Consider the following 20,429-nt stretch of genomic DNA (forward strand, 5'->3'; position numbering starts at 1 on the left):
AATGTGAAAATTGAATCCCAGTGGGCAAACTTTTGACAATATTGGGTTATGTATATTCTATTCCATACAAAGCTATGGCAAAATTATCTGCATGATTGATCTTTCAAATGTTATTTTTAATCATGCTAGGTAGTCAGTCACAAGACTATTATTCAACCTAACCATTTCCACATTGCCAGGAAAAAAAAAACCTTCTGAAATCAGAGATCAGAAGTATTGCCATAACAGTCAGGGCCTGCCGAGCCAGAGCTTTAACCCCAGGGGTAGGCCACAACCCAGCAACACTACACTGTGTTAGAGTAGAAAGGAAAAGGCTGGAGCTGGGCCTGGACATCAGGACACGGTTTGATGAATAACTTCCTCATTCTAGTGACAAGCTGTGAGCATTTCAGCTGCCCAGGCTCAGCTTTCTGAGGTAATTATACCAGATTAAAATATTCAAATCTTGATGTTGTACTGTTGTGAACAGTAGATGAGATTAGATCAGCAGAGCGCGAGCTGAGAGAGGAAGATGAAGACTTAAGAACATTAGACCAGGCCAATTAACAGTTAATTTAAAATTAAACAAATTATCTTTTAAAAATATATATATTTTTACTGATTGAAATGCCAAATTAATAATTAATAGTTACGCTCAATGCTGCATGTGCAGTAATGAGGAGGAGTAGTTAGCCCACCTTGAAAGCATCTACAGTGGCTTGGAAAGTATTCACCCCCTTGGCATTTTTCCTATTTTGTTGCCTTACAATCTGGAACTAAAATACATTTTGGGGGGGTTTGTATCATTTGATTTACACAACATGCCTACCACTTAATAGTAGTAATAATAATAGTTTTTATTGTGAAACAAACAAGAATTAAGACAAAAAAACTGAAAACTTGACTGTGCATAACTATTCACCTCCGCAAAGTCAATACTTTGTAGAGCCCCCTTTTGCAGCAATTACAGCTGCAAGTCTCTTGGGGTATGTCTCTATAAGCTTGGCACATCTAGCCATTTTGGCCCATTCTTCAAGTTGGATGGGTTCCGCTGGTGTACAGCAATCTTCTCAACTGGATTGAGCTCTGGGCCTTGACTAGGCCATTCCAAGACATTTACACGTTTCCCCTTAAACCACTTGAGTGTTGCTTCAGCAGGGCCATTGTTCTGCTGGAAGGTGAACCTCCATCCCAGTCTCAAATCTCTAGAAGACTGAAACAGGTTTCCCTCAAGAATTTCCCTGTATTTAGCGCCATCCATCATTCCTTCAATTCTGACCAGTTTCCCAGTCCCTGCCAATGAAAAACATCCCCACAGCATGATGCTGCCACCATCATCCTTCACTGTGGGGATGGTGTTGTCGGGGTGATGAGAGGTGTTGGCTTTGCGCCAGACACAGCATTTTCCTTGATGGCCAAAAAGCTCGATTTTTGTCTCAACTGACCAGAGAACCTTCTTCCAAATGTTTGGGGAGTCTCCCACATGCCCTTTGGCGAACACCAAACATGTTTGCTTATTTTTACTTTTTTCTGGCCACTCTTCCATAAAGCCCAGCTCTGTGGAGTGTACGGCTTAAAATGGTCCTATGGACAGATACTCCAATCTCCCCTGTGGAGCTTTGCAGCTCCTTCAGGGTTATCTTTGTTCTTTTTGTTGCCTCTCTGATTAATGCCCTCCTTGCCTGGTCCGTGAGTTTCGGTGGGTGGCCCTCTTTTGGCAGGTTTGTTGTGGTGCCATATTCTTTCCATTTTTTATAATGGATTTTATGGTTCTCCATGGGATGTTCAAAGTTTCAGATATTTTTTTTATAACCCAACCATGATCTGTACTTCTCCACAACTTTATCCCTGAGCTTTTTGGAGAGCTCCATGGTGGTGCCCCTTGCTTCCGTTTTTAAAATAAAAAATGAATTTTTTTAAACAAGTTATTTTTTTCATTTCACTTCACCAATTTGGATTATTTTGTGTATGTCCATTACATGACATCCAAATAAAAATACATTCAGGTTGTAATGCAACAAAATAGGAAAAACACCAAGGGGGTGAATACTTTTGCAAGGCACTGTACTCACGATGTTGGGATAGTTAACATGATACTTAGTGCAGAATACATTAATTTGTCAAAATGAGGGATGGCACTATTACTTATGAAGTTGCATTTGCATTACAAATTCAAAAAGGGCTACAATAAAGGAATTACAAAAAACAGCATGGTTTCTCTCACCAGCTCCAGACCCTCCACAGGTGGTGTTTTCATCACTGAAGTCCCCACAGTCGTTGTCCCCATCGCAGGCCCAGTGGTCTGGAATACATCTCCCACTGGAGCACTGGAACTGGGTGTTGGAGCAGTAGTGGACACAACTCACCTCGTCACTACCATCTCCACAGTCATCATCTTGGGACACAGAGGAAAAATAGCAAGTTTGACTGACTAGATTTGACTCCTTCATGACATAAGAATGTGCATTAGATTGGGGAGGCCTCAGAAGTCACGTTTCAGGCAAGGTAAATGTACTCTGCACATCCCACTGGGCACAAACTGGTTGAATCAAAGTTGTTTCAATTTAATTTGTTAAAGTAATGTGACATAGAAAATACATTGAATTTGAAAAAAAGCCATCAATGTGTTTTGAGGGTGAAAGGATTATGTCATCATGGTAACCAATTTTCAACATAGACAAACCCTGTATAATGTTATGTCCACTATCAGAAAAAAAACTTCAGGTTGGGCAGAAACTCATATTGAATCGTTGATATATCTACAGTTAATCTTTTGGTCTCCATTCCAGGGTTTTAACCAAGTTCAGCCCTGCTTAGCTTTGATATTTGTCACTGACTAAAACCATGTGCAATTGTGAGAATGATTATTAAGAAAGCTCCACTTAATAACAAAATAGATTTACTGTTGCTATCAAAAGTCATTCCAAAGGGAGGTCTACCAGAGCAAATGAAATGTAACCATATTTTATGAGTCATAAATCATCAAGTATGCTATTTAGGCATACAGTACAGTATATAGCATTTGTGAAGTCATCAACAGATATTGTTTCAATTCAACCCAGGGTTCAACTGAATTTGAAATGTTGGATTCATGTCTCCATCCTAACCAAAAGTTAAAGTTAAAGAATAGGAGTAAATCAAATCAAACTGCATTTAAAGTTTGATTTGATTTAGTTCTATTCTTTAACTTACATTTTTGGTTGAGATGGAGACATGAATACAACATCAATTATTAATTTGTAGACAAACTCAAATAAATCACATTTTATTGGTCACATACATGTACAGATGTTATTGTGGGTGTAGAGAAATGCTTGTGTTTCTAGTTCCGACTGTGTAGAAATATCTAACAAGTAATATCTAATAATTTCACAACAAATACCTAATATACACAAATCTAAGTAAAGGAATGGAATTAAGAATATATCTGGATGAACAATGTCAGAGCGGCATAGACTAAATACAGTAGATAGTATAGAATACCGTATATACATATGAGATGAGTAATGCAAGTTATGTAAACATTATTAAAGTGACATTGTTAAAGTGACTAGTGCTCCATTTATTAAAGTGGCCAATGATTTCAAGTCTGCGTATGTAGGCAGCAGTCTCTCTGTGCTAGTGATGGCTATTTAACAGTCTGATAGTCTTAAGATAGAAGCTGTTTTTCAGTCTCTCGGTCCCAGCTTTGATGCACCTGTACTGACCTTGTCTTCTGGATGATAGCGGGGTGAACAGGAAGTGGCTCGGGTGGTTGTTGCCTTGATTATATTTTTGGCCTTCCTGTGACATCCGTTGCTGTTGGTGTCCTGGAGAAAAGGTCGTTTGCCCCCGGTAATGAGTTGTGCAGACCGCACCACCCTCTGGAGAGCCCTGCAGTTGTGGGCGGTGCAGTTGCCATACCAGGCTGTAATACAACCCGACAGGATGCTCTCAATTGTGCATCTGTAAAAGTTTGTGAGGGTTTTAGGTGACAGGCCACATTTCTTTAGCCTCCTGAGGTTGAAGTGCTCGTGCGCCTTCTTCACCACACTGTCTGTGTGGGTGGACCATTTCAGTTTGTGAATGATATGTACGCAGAGGAATTGCAACTTTCCACCTTCTCCACTGCTGTCCTGTCGATGTGGATAGGGGGGTGCTCCCTCTGCTGTTTCCTACAAGTCCACGATCATCTTCTTTGTTTTGTTGACGTTAAGTGAGAGGTTATTTTCCTGACACCACACTCCCAAAGCCCTCACCTCCTCTCTGTAGGCTGTCTCGTCGTCGTCGTTGGTAATCAAGCCTACTACTGTTGTGTCGTCTGCATACTTGATGATTGAGTTGGAGGTGTGCATGGCCACGCAGTCATGGGTAAACAGGGAGTACAGGAAGCGGCTGAGCACACACACTTGTGGGGCCCCAGTGTTGAAGATCAGCGAAGTGAAGATGTTGTTTCCTACCTACACTACCTGGAGGCGGCCCGTCAGGAAGTCCAAGACCCAATTGCACAGGGTGGGGTTCAGACCCAGGGACTCAAGCTTAATGATGAGCTTGGAGGGTACTATGGTGTTGAATGCTGAGCTATAGTCAATAAACAGCATTCTTACATAGGTATTCCTCTTGTCCAGATGGGATAGGGCAGTGTGCAGTGTGATGGCGATTGCATCGTCTGTGGACCTTTTGGGGCAGTAAGCAAATTGAAGTGGGTCTAGGGTGTCAGGTAAGGTGGAGGTGATATGATCCTTGACTGGTCTCTCAAAGCACTTCATGATGACAGAAATGAGTGCTACAGGGCGACAGTCATTTAGTTCAGTTACCTTTGCATTCTTGGGTACAGGAACAATGGTGGCCATCTTAAAGCATGTGGGGACACCAGACTGGGATAGGGAAAGATTGAATATGTCCGTAAACACACCAACCAGCTGGTCTGCACATGCTCTGAGGTCGCGGGTAGGCAGCTGGGCCGGCAGCCTTGCGAGGGTTAACACGTTTAAATGTTTTACTCACGTCGGCCAAGGAGAAGGAGAGCCCATAGTCCTTGGTAGCTGGCCACGTTGGTGGCACTGTGTCATCCTCAAAGCGTGCAAAGAACGCGTTTAGCTTGTCCGGAAGCAAGATGTCAGTGTCCGCGAAGAGGCTGGTTTTCCTTTTGTAGTCCGTGATTGTCTGTGGACCCTGCCACATATGTCACGTGTCTGAGCCGTTGAATCAGTATACTCCACTTTGTCTGTATACTGATGTTTTTCCTGTTTGATTGCCTTGCGGAAGGAATGACAACTCTGTTTTGTATTCTGCCATATTCCCAGTCACCTTGCCATGGTTAAATGCGGTGGTTCCCAACTTTGTTTGCTGCCATCTATCCACGATTTCTGGTTAGGGTAGGTTTAAAAATAGTCAGAGTGGGTACAAGATCTCCTATACACTTCTTGATGAAATCAGCAACCGTCTCAGTGTACACATCAATATTATTCCGCGTGATCAAATCAGTCTTGAAGTGTGGATTCTGATTGGTCAGACAAGCGTTGAATAGTCCTTACCACGAGTACTTCCTGTTTGAGTTTCTGCCTATAGGAAGGGAGGAGCAAAATGGAGTCGTGGTTAGATTTGCCGAAAGGAGGGCGGGGGAAGGCCTTGTATGTATCCCAAAAGTTGGAATAACAATGGTCTGAGAATCCAGGTGGCTGCACTGACTCCAACAGTATATCCCGGGGGAGCCATGTTTCCGAGAAACAGAGTATGTTACAATCCCTGATGTCTCCCTGGAAAGAAAACCTTGCCCTGACTAACTTTGTTATCCAGGGACTGAACATTAGTGAGTAATATACTCGAAAGCAGTGGGTGGTGAGCGAGCCTCCTCTGATATCCTTTTGTTCTTTCCCGCTGTTTGTAATAACACATAACATTTTCTGGGATAACAATGTAACACATAAAAAAACGAAGTACTGCAAAGTTTCTAAGAACTAGTAGCGAGGCAGCCCTCTGTCGGCGCCATTGTGTTCCTCCACCAATAATGGAGGAATTCAACTGGTTATTGAATTGTGTTTGGTTGTCAACACAACCAAATATCAACATTTGAAGGGGATCTTGTATCTTCTGCTTGGATAGTTGTGCCACTGACTTAGTCTGGCTTTAATTCCAGTTTGTCTACAAATTAATAATTGATCATGTTGGATTCACATCTCCATCTAATCCAAAAATCTAAGTTAACATTAGCATACTACATATTGAACTTCCATCCTCTCAGGCCAGGGGCATATTGTATGAATTTATGGTTGGATCAGAATCGCTGTTATAATCATTGGCCAGTACGGAGATGTAAGTAAAACCACAAGTCCAAATCCCTATCTCGATCCATGGATAATTTAGGAAAGGGACAATTTTAGCTAGCCAGCTAGCCACCAGAGGACAACAACATAACGAGATGTAAAAATTCAACTTTTTTTCTGTCAAAATTGACATTTGGCTTGTGATGTGATTGGCCTGAAGCCAAATCCAAACTGGCTTCCCCTGGAGACTTTGCTTGGTGTGATAGGACCATTCACAGTTGAGCTCACTCAGTTAAGCTCAACGCTGATATGCTATTATTTTATATATTTTTTATCATGGGAGGCCAAATGCGCGCGGGCTTCCCTTACATTCAGTACAACAGGTGGCAGCAATGTCATACTCTTTCTGACCAGACAGCTTCAGATAGCCTAGATAAGCTACACATACTGAGACAGAGGGGCGCTGTTTTGTTCGCTTGGTTGTGTTGACAAGTTAACAAATTATATGTTGGATTCACGTCTCCAACTAAACCAAAAATAAAAGTTAAAGAATAGGATTAAGCCAGTGGCTCAGATGAAACTATCCACGCATTAGATACAGTGCATTCAGAAAGTATTCATACCCCTTGACTTATTCCACATTTTGTTGTGTTACAGCCTGAATTCAAAATGGATAACACATGTATAAATGCTCACCCATCTACACACAATACCCCACAATGAAAAAGTGAAAACATGTTTTTAGAAATGTTTGCAAATGTATTGAAAATGAAATATTGACCGCTTGACCGCTGGCTACGTCCCTTCCGTCTTCAAGAGAGCGAGAGTTGCACCCCTTCTGAAAAAACCTACACTCGATCCCTCCGATGTCAACAACTACAGACCAGTATCCCTTCTTTCTTTTCTCTCCAAAACTCTTGAACGTGCCGTCCTTGGCCAGCTCTCCTGCTATCTCTCTCAGAATGACCTTCTTGATCCAAATCAGTCAGGTTTCAAGACTAGTCATTCAACTGAGACTGCTCTTCTCTGTGTCACGGAGGTGCTCCGCACTGCTAAAGCTAACTCTCTCTCCTCTGCTCTCATCCTTCTAGACCTATCGGCTGCCTTTGATACTGTGAACCATTAGATCCTCCTCTCCACCCTCTCTGAGCTGGGCATCTCCGGCGCGGCCCACGCTTGGATTGCGTCCTACCTGACAGGTCGCTCCTACCAGGTGGCGTGGCGAGAATCTGTCTCCGCACCACGTGCTCTCTCCACTGGTGTCCCCCAGGGCTCTGTTCTAGGCCCTCTCCTATTCTCGCTATACACCAAGTCACTTGGCTCTGTCATATCCTCACATGGTCTCTCCTATCATTGCTATGCAGACGACACACAATTAATCTTCTCCTTTCCCCCCTCTGATAACCAGGTGGTGAATCGCATCTCTGCATGTCTGGCAGACATATCAGTGTGGATGACGGATCACCACCTCAAGCTGAACCTCGGCAAGACGGAGCTGCTCTTCCTCCCGGGGAAGGACTGCCCGTTCCATGATCTCGCCATCACGGTTGACAAATCCATTGTGTCCTCCTCCCAGAGTGCTAAGAACCTTGGCGTGATCCTGGACAACACCCTGTCGTTCTCAACTAACATCAAGGCGGTGACCCGTTCCTGTAGGTTCATGCTCTACAACATTCGCAGAGTACGACCCTGCCTCACGCAGGAAGCGGCGCAGGTCCTAATCCAGGCACTTGTCATCTCCCGTCTGGATTACTGCAACTCGCTGTTGGCTGGGCTCCCTGCCTGTGCCATTAAACCCCTACAACTCATCCAGAACGCCGCAGCCCGTCTGGTGTTCAACTTTCCCAAGTTCTCTCACGTCACCCCGCTCCTCCGCTCTCTCCACTGGCTTCCAGTTGAAGCTCGCATCCGCTACAAGACCATGGTGCTTGCCTACGGAGCTGTGAGGGGAACGGCACCTCCGTACCTTCAGGCTCTGATCAGGCCCTACACCCAAACAAGGGCACTGCGTTCATCCACCTCTGGCCTGCTCGCCTCCCTACCTCTGAGGAAGTACAGTTCCCGCTCAGCCCAGTCAAAACTGTTCGCTGCTCTGGCACCCCAATGGTGGAACAAACTCCCTCACGACGCCAGGTCAGCGGAGTCAATCACCACCTTCCGGAGACACCTGAAACCCCACCTCTTTAAGGAATACCTAGGATAGGATAAAGTAATCCTTCTAACCCCCCCCCCCCCCCCTAAAAGATTTAGATGCACTATTGTAAAGTGGTTGTTCCACTGGATATCATAAGGTGAATGCACCAATTTGTAAGTCGCTCTGGATAAGAGCGTCTGCTAAATGACTTAAATGTAAATGTAAATGTAAATGAAATACAGAAATATCTCATTTACATAAGTATTCACACCCCTGAGTAAATACATGTTAGAATCACCTTTGGCAGCAATTACACCTGGATTGTATAATATTTGCACATGATTATTTGTAAAATTATTCAAGCTCTGTCAAGTTTGTTGTTGATCATTGATAGACAGACATTTTCATGTCTTGCCATAGATGTTCAAGACGATTTAAGTCAAAACTATAACTTGGTAAGCAACCAGTGTATATTTGGCCTTGTATTTTAGGTTGTTAAATTTAGCAGACACTCTTATCCAGAGTGATTTACAGTAGTTAGTGCATACATTTTCATATTTGTCCATACTGGTCCCTCATGGGAATCGAACCCACAGCCCTGGCGTTGCAATTGTCGTGCTCTACCAACTGAGCCACAGTTGATTATTGTTAAGCTAAAAGGTGCATTTGTTTCCCAGTGTCTGTTGGAAAGTAGACTGAATAAGTTTTTCCTCTAGGATTTGGCTGTTCTTTATTATTATTATTATTATTATTTTTATTAGTATTATTGTTATTTATGCTACAAATCTCCCTAGTCCTTCCCGATGACAAGCTACCCATAACATGATGCAGCCACCACCATGCTTGAAAATATGAAGAGTGGTACTCAGTGATGTGTGGTGTTGGATTTGCCCCAAACTTAACACGTTGTATTCAGGACATAAAGTTAATTTCTTTACCAGACTTTTATTTGTAGTTTTATTTTGGTGCTTTATTGCAAACAGGATGGATGTTTAGGAGTATTTGTATTCTGTACAGGTCTTCTTCTTTTCACTCTGTCATTTTGGTTAGTAGTAGTAACTACAATATTGTTGGTAGGAGTAACAACAATATTGTTGATCCATCCTCAGTTTTCTCCTATCACAGCCATTAAACACTGTAACTGTTTTAAAGTCACCATTGGCATCATGGTGAAATCCCTGGCAAGTGAGTTAGGAAGGACGCCTGTATCCTTGTAGTGACTGTGGGTATTGATACATCATCCAAAGTGTAATTAATAACGTCACCATGCTCAATTGGACATTTAATGTCAGCTTGTATCATTTTTACCTATCTACCAATGCGTGCCATTTTTTTGTGAGGCATTGGAAAAACTCCCTTGTTTTTGTGGTTGAATCTGTGTTAGAAATTCATTGCTTGACTGAGGGACCTTATAGATAATTGTATGTGGGGTACAGAAATGAGGTAGTCATTCAAAAATCATGTTAAACATAATTAGTTCATGCAATTTATGTGATTTTTTACTCCTGAAACTATTTAGATTTGCCATAACAAAGGCGTTGAATACTTATTGACTCAAGACTTTTCAGGTTTTCATTTTTATTTATTTGTCAAAATTTCTAAAATCATAATTCCATTTTGACATTATGGGGTATTGTGTGTAGGCCAGTGACACAACATTTACATTCAGGCTGTAACACAACAAAATGTGGAAAAAGTCAAGGTGTGTGATGACTTTCGGAAGGCAACCAAACACAATTCAATAGGACTTTCGTAATACAGTTAAAAGCCTAAAGTTAAGGCTCTCTTACTGTAACTATATATGTCTTCTTATGTAATCATTGGAAGCGTGCATGTTTAAGATAGCATGCAAAGATTGCAAGTCTGTAGAAATCTTCAAAATTGCTGATTCTGCACAATAATCTGTGCAGAATCTCAAACAGCATTGATCACTTGCACTACATACTTCTACTGTAATCTCAAATGCAATCCAGGACAGTTGGTTGTTCTATTAGATAAAGCACAGACAACACATTAAGTTGTTGTATAAATACCAAATATCTGATATTGTATTCCAATTTCAACTTTTTGAGCTTTCAGATGGTTGAAAGTGTGTCAGTGATAACACATTTAGATGACAACTAAACAAAAAATGGGTGAGTAAAGCATGTAATCTCATTGATCAATGTCTCAACCAAATAATACCCAAATATCCAAATTGAAATGACGTGGTGTGCATAGTGGGAAGAGTGTGTTTCTCCGAACCACTTTCGTAACATAAGGAGATCGTGGTTGATTTAAAGGTTGTGGGTTATACAAGGGGCATGTGAAATGTACAGTAGCTCAGTGTTTTTCAACTCCTGTCCTCAAGTCTTTTGACCTCAAAGTTGTTTCTTTTTGTTGAAGCCCTGATGGGTGTTGAGGAAACACTGCTGTAGGTGTTCAGTAGGAACGTACCTGAGTCACAATGCCACTTGACACTGATGCATCTCCCATTGGAACAGCTGAACTGGGTGAGTGGTTCACAGGTCGGCAAAGCTATAGACATAAAAGCAAATAGACAGTCAACTACAGTTATTTAAAGCCCAAACCCATAGGGCTACATTTATTCTGAAAATACTAAAACTCCTTACAAACACTCCATTCTAACTCATATTTCAACAGTATATATTGTTTTGTGTGTGGTCAACAGCACACCCTTAAAACAAGCCCTGTATTAACCCACATAGTGTCCCGACTACTCATCTTTTTCACTATATGTGTAACGGTCGTCCTCCTCCTCTTCGGATGAAGAGGAGGAGTAGGGATTGGACCAAAGCGCAGCGTGATGGTTTGACCTAACAAAGTTTATTAAAGTCAAAACGAAAACCGAAAACACTTCAACAAACTACAAAATAACAAACGAACGTAGACAGACCTGAACAATGAGAACTTTCATATAACACGAAGAACGCACGAACAGGTATAGACTACAACAAAACGAACGACAACGAAACAGTCCCGTATGGTGCAACATACACAGACACGGAAGACAACCACCCACAAACAAACAGTGTGAACAGCCTACCTTTATATGGTTCTCAATCAGAGGAAAAGTCAAACACCTGTCTCTGATTGAGAACCATATAAGGCTAATACAGATGACCTGAACATAGAAACACAAAACATAGAATGCCCACCCCAACTCACGCCCTGACCAACTAAACACATACAAAAATAACAGAAAACAGGTCAGGAACATGACAATATGTGTGTTGCAGGTTGAAATAAATTCCTAAGCAAGTTAATAAGAGCTATCTCAACACCACACTGAATGTTATGCTAAACATATGTAAATTAATGGAAATATGGCTAACGAATATTCTAATACTAGAGGTGTTTTTTTATTTCACCTTTATTTAACCAGGTAGGCCAGTTGAGAACAAGTTCTCATTTACAATTGCAAACTGGCCAAGATAAAGCAAAGCAGTGCGACACAAACAACACAGAGTTACACATGGGATAAACAAACGTACAGTCAATAACACAATAGAAAAGTCTAAATACAGTGTATGCAAATATAGTATGATTAGGGAGGTAAGGCAATAAATAGGCCATAGTGGCGAAATACTTACAATTTAGCAATTAAACACTGGAGTGATAGATGTGCAAAAGATGAATGTGCAAGTAGAGATACTGAGGTGCAAAGGAGCAAAAAAAAAAAGAACAAAATGGGGATGAGGTAGTTGGGTGGGCTATTTACAGATGAGCTATGTACAGGTGCAATGATCGGTAAGCTGCTCTGAAAGCTGATGCTTAAAGTTAGTGAGGGAGATATAAGACTCCAGCTTCAGTGATTTTTTCAAATCGTTCCAGTCATTGGCAGCAGAGAACTGGAAGGAAAGGTGGCCAAGGGAGTAGTTGGCATTGGGGATGACCAGTGAAATATACATGCTGGAGCGCGTGCTACTGGTGGGTGCTGCTATGGTGACCAGTGAGCTGAGATAAGGCAAGGCTTTGCCTAGCAAAGACTTATAAATGCCCTGGAGCCAGTGGGTTTGGCGACGAGTATGAAGCGAGGGCCAGCCAACGAGAGCATACAGGTCGTAGTGGTGGGTTGTATATGGGGCTTTGGTGACAACATGGATGGCACTGTGATAGACTACATCCAATTTGCTGAGTAGAGTGTTGGAGGCTATTTTGTAAATGACATTGCTGAAGTCAAGGATCGGTAGGATAGTCAGTTTTACAAGGGTATGTTTGGCAGCATGAGCGAAGGATGCTTTGTTGCAAAATAGGAAGCCGATTCTATATTTAATTTTGGAGTGGAGATGCTTAATGTGAGTCTGGAAGGAGCGTTTAGAGTCTAACCAGACACTTAGGTATTTGTAGTTGTCCACATATTCTAAGTCAGAACCATCCAGAGTAGTGATGCTAGACGGGTGGGCGGGTGCGGGCATCGGTGAAAGAGCATGCATTTAGTTTTACTTGCATTAAAGAGCAGTTGGAGGCCACGGAAGGAGTGTTGTATGGCATTGAAGCTCATCTGGAGGCTTGTTAACACAGTGTCCAAAGAAGGGCCAGAAGTATATAGAATTGTGTTGTCTGCGTAAAGGTGGATCAGAGAATCACCAGCAGCAAAAGCGACATCATTGATGTATACAGAGAAAAGAGTCGGCCCGAGAATTAAACCCTGTGGCACTTCCATAGAGACTGCCAGAGGTCCGGACAACAGGCCCTCCGATTTGACACACTGAACTCTGTCTGAAAAGTAGTTGGTGAACCAGGCAAGGCAGTCATTTGTGAAACCAAGGCTGTTGAGTCTGCCGATAAGAATGCGGTGATTGACAGAGTCGAAAGCCTGCACAGTATTGTCTTTTATCGATGGCGGTCATGATATCGTTTAGGACCTTGAGCGTGGATGCGGTGCACCCATGACCAGCTCGGAAACCAGATTTCATAGCGGAGAAGGTACGGTGGGATTCGAAATGGTCGGTGATCTGTTTGTTAACTTGGCTTTCGAAGACTTTAGAAAGGCAGGGTAGGATAGATATAGGTCTGTAACAGTTTGGGTCTAGAGTGTCTCCCCCTTTGAAGAGAGGGATGGCTGCGGCAGCTTTCCAATCTTTAGGGATCTCAGACGATACGAAAGAGAGGTTGAACAGGCTAGTAATAAGGGTTGCAACAATTTCAGCGGATAACTTTAGAAAGAGAGGGTTGTCTAGCCAAGATTGTCTAGCCCAGCTGATTTGTAGGGGTCCAGATTTTGCAGCTCTTTCAGAACATCAGCTCTCTGGATTTGGGTGAAGGAGAAATGGGGGAGGCTTGGGCAAGTTGCTGTTGGGGGTGCAGAGCTGTTGGCGGGGGTAGGGGTAGCCAGGTGGAAAACATGGGCAGCCGTAGAAAAATGCTTAAATTCTCAATTATCGTAGATTTATCGGTGGTGACACTGTTTCCTAGCCTGGGAGGAGGTGCGCTAATTCTCCATGGAAATACAGTGTGTTGCATGCAAGTGTAGCTGTTGTAAATGTCACCCTTAATTTGCATGCACCTTTTGGAAAGGTTAAAATTAAAATGTGTTCCGTATTTGTTAGAAAAAAACTATGATACTTGTTTTCAGGTAGAAAAGCTAATCTAAGATTCTAAGAAGTGCTTCAAATCACATTCAAACTAATCAAAACTCATAATTAAGTCTCATCAATGAGACCTGCAAAAATACAGAATCAGGCTTTAAGACAAAAACATGACATAAAAAACGTAATTGGAGAAAGAAACAAACATGATACATGTCCAGATGTTTTGCCTTTGGTTAATCGAAAGTAATGTAGAGAAAGAAACGCTGCTTTATTTGATGACAGTGAGCAGCAGTGGCAGCACAACAAGAAACAGTTTTCCCATTGGAAGTTAAGCAAGGTTGGTTTTTTCACCAAGTGGTGAGCTTGGTGGAAAAAACAACCACCTAAACACACCATCTAGTGCTGCTTAGACAGACAATGATTCTGCTAGCTGCCTGTTCAAAACCAACTAACATCTCGGTAATTAACCAACATCTGCTCCTTACTTCTTCCAGTGTGCTCAAAGAGACACCAGCTCTCACTTTCTCTAACTGTTGTTGATGGTGCTGGTGGCTACATATTCCACCCACTATTAGTGTCAATGTGAATCTGGGCATATGGATTTGGATGACCCCTAAATACATGTGATCTACATTTGTATTCGCATCACATATAACACACTTTCTGAGATATTTCCATCGGAGGCCAGGAGCTTTATAGACTTTGGTTTGAATTCAGAGACTACATTTTATTGGATTATTTGGAATCCCTACTGCTAAACACCTAGGGCATTAGCTAGGACATAGTGAATGTTTACCACACTTGTCTTCTACATTTTCACTCTAAGGATTTTAGTTATCTTCGACAGCGACCGTCTGGTTGAGGTTAAACACTCATTAAAAATAAATATCAACATGCATAAATAATGTCTGGTTAGTTTCTCAGTCTAGTCGACGGAGGGGAGATTCTGGGTTCAACATACAGGTTGACAACTACCATACTTCTAGCAAACAAAATTCAAATTAGCATCCATCTCAAATGGCAGTGGCACCACGACGTGTGGAGCTTCAGGTGTTTAAAACCCATCGTCGCTGCAGTGGAGCAAATTGAACTGCCAGAGACGCGGTGAGAACTCCTACAGAGCAGTAATGCCTGAGGAACCTCAAACAACAGTATGGGAGAGAATATGTTTTGGAGCGCAGCTTGATTATGATTGAATGAAGCCGAGCATAAACTTTAATTACAGCTTACACTCTGGTTGTTTGTGACTGTGTATTGAAGCAGTTTAGTAGGCACACAACGGAGAGTCGGAGACGATACAACACTATGCAGTGCCTGGCACTGATCATCAGAGACTGATATGTGCCATCCTTACCACATATAATGAAGAGATGGGAGGTTGAACGTTACAGCAAAATGTAGATTTTCACATAAATAGACTTATCCAAGAGTAATTCATTTTCATGAGATGGCCATAAACAAAACTATAATGCAGCATAGTTCTAGAAAGTTCTGGAACTCACCTTTCTGGTAAAAATAGTTACACATTGACTCACATTTGAGGGAAGAAGCTCAAATACATAGTACAAATATTATGAAAATATGAAAATATAAAAACATCATACAATATTTTTTTCCTACTCAATAAAAGTGGGGGAATAGGGCTTGAAATGACTGAAATGCTTTTGAAATATAGTAACAGTACAATTATAAACAACTTACTATGAGATTTAATCTTTCTTATAACTATAAAATGAATATGATCATACGCTACATTGCCAAAAGTATGTAGACACACCTTTAAAATAGTGGATTCGGCTACTTCAGCCACACCCGTTGCTGACAGGTGTATAAAATTGAGCAGACAGCCATGCAACCTCTATAGACAAACATTGGCGTTAGAATGGCCTTACTGAAGAGCTCAGTGACTTTCAACGTGGCACCGTCACAGGATGCCACCTTTCCAACAAGTCAGTTTGTCAAATGTCTGCCCTGCTAGAGCTGCCCCGGTCAAATGTAAGTGCTGTTATTGTGAAGTGGAAATGTCTAGGAGCAACAACGGCTCAGCCACAAAGTGGTAAGCCACAAAAGCTCACAGAACGGTACAGGCGAATGCTGAAGCGCGTAGAGCGTACAAATAGCCTGTCCTTGGTTGCAACAATCACGACCGAGTTCCAAACTGCCTCCCGGAAGCAACGTCAGCACAATAACTATTTGTCTGGAGCTTCATGAAATGGGTTTCCATGGCCGAACAGGAACACACAAGCCTAAGATCCCCATGTGCAATGCCAAGTTTCGACTGGAGTGGTGTAAAGCTCACCGCCATTGGACTCTGGAGCAGTGAAAATACGTTCTCTGGAGTGATGAATCACGCTTCACCATCTGGCAGTCCGACGGTCGAATCTGGGTCCGACGGATTCCAGGAGAACGCTACCTGCCCGAATGCATAGTGCCAACTATAAAGTTGAGGAATAATGGTCTGGGACAGTTGTTTCTGGTTCGGGCTAGGTCCCTTAGTTCCAGTGAAGTGAAATCTTAATGCTACAGCATACAATGACATTCTAGAAGATTCTGTGCTTTCAACATTGTGGCAACAGTTTGGGGATGGCCCTTTCCTGTTTCAGCATGACAATGTCCCTGTGCACAAAGCAAGGTCCATATAGAAATGTTTTGTTGAGATCACTGTGGAAAAACTTGACTGACCTGCACAGAGTCCTGACCTCAACCCCATCAGATGACTTTGGGATTAATTGGAACAGGCCTAATAGCTCAACATCCGTGCCCAACCTCACTAATGCTCTTTTGGCTGAATGGAAGCAAGTCCCGCAGCAATGTTCTAACATCTAGTGGAAAGCCTTCCCAGAAGAGTGGAGGATGTTATAGCAGCAAAGAGGGGACCATCTCCATATTAAAACTTCTTATGGCTGCAATCCCATTAAAGGGATCATATGACAACAGCCAGTGAAAGTGCATTGCGCCAAATTCAAACAACAGAAATCTCATAATTAAAATTCCTCAAGCATACAAGTATTTCACACCATTTTAAAGATACACTTCTTGTTAATCCCACCACAGTGTCCAATTTCAAAAAAAGGCTTTACAGTGAAAGCACCACAAACGATTATGTTAGGTCACGGCAAAATCACAGAAAAACAGCAATTTTTCCAGCGAAAGGCAGGTGTCAAAAAAAGCAGAAATAGAGATGAAATTAATCCTTAACTTTTGATGATCTTCCTCAGATGACACTCATAGGACTTCATGTTACACAATACATATATGTTTTGTTCAATAAAGTTCATATTTATATCCAAAAACCTCAGTTTACATTGGCGCCATGTTCAGAAATGCCTCCAAAATATCCAGAGAAATTGCAGAGCCACATAAAATATCAGAAATACTCTTCATAAACTTTGATGAAAGATACATGTTTTCCATAGAATTAAAGATACACTTGTTCTTAATGCAACCGCTGTGTCGGATTTCAAAAAAGCTTTACGGCAAAAGCACAATATTCAATAATCTGAGAACAGCGTTCAGCCACAAAAGGAAGCCAAATTGTGGAGTCAACAAAAGTTATAAATAGCATTATAAATCTTCACTTACCTTTGCTGATCTTCGTCGGAATGCACTCCCAGGACTCCCACTTCCACAAGAAATGTTTGTTTTGTTCGGTAATGTCCATCATTTATGTCCAAATAGCTATTTTTGTTAGCGTGTTTGGTAAACAAATCCAAAGTCAGGAAGCGCGTTCACTAAAAGCAGACGAAATGTCAAAAAGTTCCGTAAGAGTCAGTAGAAACATGTCAAATGATGTATTGAATCAATCTTTAGGATGTTTTTAACATAAATCTTCAATAATGTTCCAACCGGAGAATTCCATTGTCTTCAGAAGAGCGATGGAACAGAGCTCCCTCTCATGTGAACGCGCATGGTCAGAGCATGGTCAGCTCATGATAGACCTGACTCATTCCCGTCTCCTTCGGCCCCACTTCACAGTAGAAGCATTAGACAAGGTTCTACAGACTGTTGACATCTAGTGGAAGCCGTAGGAAGTGCAGATTGACCCATATCCCACTGTGTATTCGATAGGTGATGAGTTGAAAACCTACAAACCTCAGATTTCCCACTTCCTGGTTGGATTTCTTTCTATGGTTTTTGCCTGCCATATGAGTTCTGTTATACTCACAGACATCATTCAACCAGTTTTAGAAACTTCAGAGTGTTTTCTATCCAATACTAGTAATAATATGCATATATTAGCAACTGGGACTGAGGAGCAGGCAGTTTACTCTGGGCACCTCTGGGCAACTTTTCATCCAAGCTACTCAATACTGCCCCTGCAGCCATAAGAATTAAGGCCTATGATTTTGGAATGAGATTTTAGACAAGCAAGTGTCCACATACCTTTGTCCATGTAGTGTATTTCGTGACTACAAATTTGGCCCCATTTCATATAACTGACGACAGGGCATTTTCTGCCATACCAAGCCTCATCTGAACCGACGCTCAGACACAACTCGAATGCCTGCAGACACGTTAGAACTTCAGCATAACAAACAACGTGATTTCATCCCTCTGGGACCAACATAAAGTGGTTGTGTTTCAATTATACAAAATGATTTAGTACTTTTTCATGTTGAGAGCTCCATATCTGGCTGCGAATATCAGAGCAACATGGGACCACGATTGCTGAAATCGATAACACTGTCCCCTTTTATATGCCATCTCCCAGGCTGGACTCTGTCGATCAGAGGGAGAGAAAATCGATTCGTTGTCTGGATAGGCCAAAAAATGTTACACGTCATTCCCGATGCAAATGTGGGGTGTGAAGCGATGTTCACAGAGCGCTTTGTACACCAAAATGTCAGTCGTAGCCGTTCCAGAACCTCTCAAAGTCCGCTAAATAGGGGACTTAACATCAAAGAGGTTTAAAAACCTTTCAAATAATTTTTTTCTCACTTCTTTTACGCTTGTTGAGTAATTCTATTTCCACATCACATCACTAAATACAGAATTTATGGCCAGGAAAGTTCCCTCTGAACGAGTCAAAATAGTATAGTTGCGCGATTTGACTATAGTACCATACAGAAAAAAAGTCTACCATATGAAAACTAAATAAACTGTTCGGTCACTCAAATTACATGCACTAAAACTTACTTTGATTCCAGTTTTGATAGATCCTGTAATTCTGCAATAATAATACAACTTTTTTTTAAAAAATACTACTAGTCTTATTTGGCAGCAACTGTCTCATTGTAAGTTAGAACACTGAGCTAGTGAATTCTGAGCTCCTGGCCCAGAGGACTATTCAGTAATGTAACTGCTAAAACTCACTTCTTACATGAATGAAGCAAGCGAAAGAAAATAGAGAGACAAGAAAGTATTCAAGGTCCTAATAAATTAATAAATGGGACATTCTTGTCAGATGCCAAGGACATGTTATAATATCTCTATTCTTATTTCACAGCACTACTGGTCAACCAATGACAAGCACACTGGTACACTCATGCACCCCTTCACAACCAATACTATGCCAACTCAAAGGTAACCCAATAGTCTGCTAAGTAATGGTATTCAACAACCTGTGTTTGAGAAATTGGATATTTGTTTGTTCAAGTGGATATTGCATTTTAGTTCCCAAAAACTAGGAGCTAGGACCAAGCATTATATCTCCAGTAAGAGAGAGGAAAGCACTAAGGCTATACTTTGAGAGAAATATAAGCAACCGGCTGCTGTGCACTAGACAAGAACACACACTAAGAGTTCAAATAGCCAAGCTAGCATTCAGTTGTCTCACCAGGAGGTTATATTTTTGCAATGCTTTTAAGGCTTCTCTGGTGTAGTTAGGTCACTATAGGCTGAGCGGTCTTTTCCACTGAACCATTTCCTTTGAGCTACAGCTCACAGCGGTGTATCCTTTTGGTTTCCTCTCAAGGTTGGGGATGTGGTCAATGGAATCGTCAGAACTGTCAGTGTCATCATAACAGTGGTCACATCTTCTTTGAAAGCCTCTCTTGCCGTTTATAAACCCTGCACTTTCCTTTACTCTGTGGCTTCCCAGAGAGAGTGTGTGGTGTATTGTGTTAACATGTCTACAAGGTCCTTTTAGTATGAATACTCTTTTAGGGCCAAAACCTAACTTGAGATGCTCAAGCTTAACCCACTTAACAATCATATAAATCATGCATCGATGTCAATGGGGGTAGATTCAGGTTTCAGGGCCAGAGAATGCAGATTCAAAGTCTGACTCACCACAGGATGATGTCTCATCGGACATGTCCCCGCAGTCGTCGTCCCGGTCGCAGCGCCAGGCCAGGGGGATACAGCGTCCGTTCCGACAGGAGAACTGGTTGGGCTGACAGGCCTGGGCTGAGAGAGAGAGAGACATGGAAGACAGAAGCGCATTTGTAATTCGATCACATGGGTATCAAGTCAAAGCCAGACGTGTTCAGGCCCCTAATGATCATTCAATCATATGGCATGTCAATGTCAGGCCTGTGGAGCTTAAATTGATCTCTCCATCACAGATATATCACATATATCAAGTCTGGAGGAAAT

The 20,429-nt window shown here is 41.9% G+C and overlaps 1 protein-coding gene across 8 annotated transcripts in view; it reads right to left on the reverse strand.

Annotated features, from left to right (window-relative positions):
- LOC129816575 (low-density lipoprotein receptor-related protein 1B-like) overlaps positions 1–20,429 on the reverse strand; it is a 586,954-nt gene that overhangs the window by 231,068 nt on the left and 335,457 nt on the right. For all 8 annotated transcript variants that reach the window (XR_008753574.1, XM_055871208.1, XM_055871203.1 and 5 more), the window contains exons 17-19: positions 20,124–20,240; positions 10,795–10,875; positions 2,204–2,374 (exon numbers count right to left, since the gene is read on the reverse strand). Coding sequence is in view for 7 of the 8 variants with exons in the window: in XM_055871208.1 (XP_055727183.1) it covers positions 2,204–2,374; positions 10,795–10,875; positions 20,124–20,240 (369 nt within the window). In the remaining variant the exon portion in view is untranslated. The remainder of the gene's footprint in view (positions 1–2,203; positions 2,375–10,794; positions 10,876–20,123; positions 20,241–20,429) is intronic.

Source organism: Salvelinus fontinalis, chromosome 19 (assembly GCF_029448725.1).
Source record: "Salvelinus fontinalis isolate EN_2023a chromosome 19, ASM2944872v1, whole genome shotgun sequence".
In the NCBI taxonomy this organism is placed as follows: domain Eukaryota; kingdom Metazoa; phylum Chordata; class Actinopteri; order Salmoniformes; family Salmonidae; genus Salvelinus; species Salvelinus fontinalis.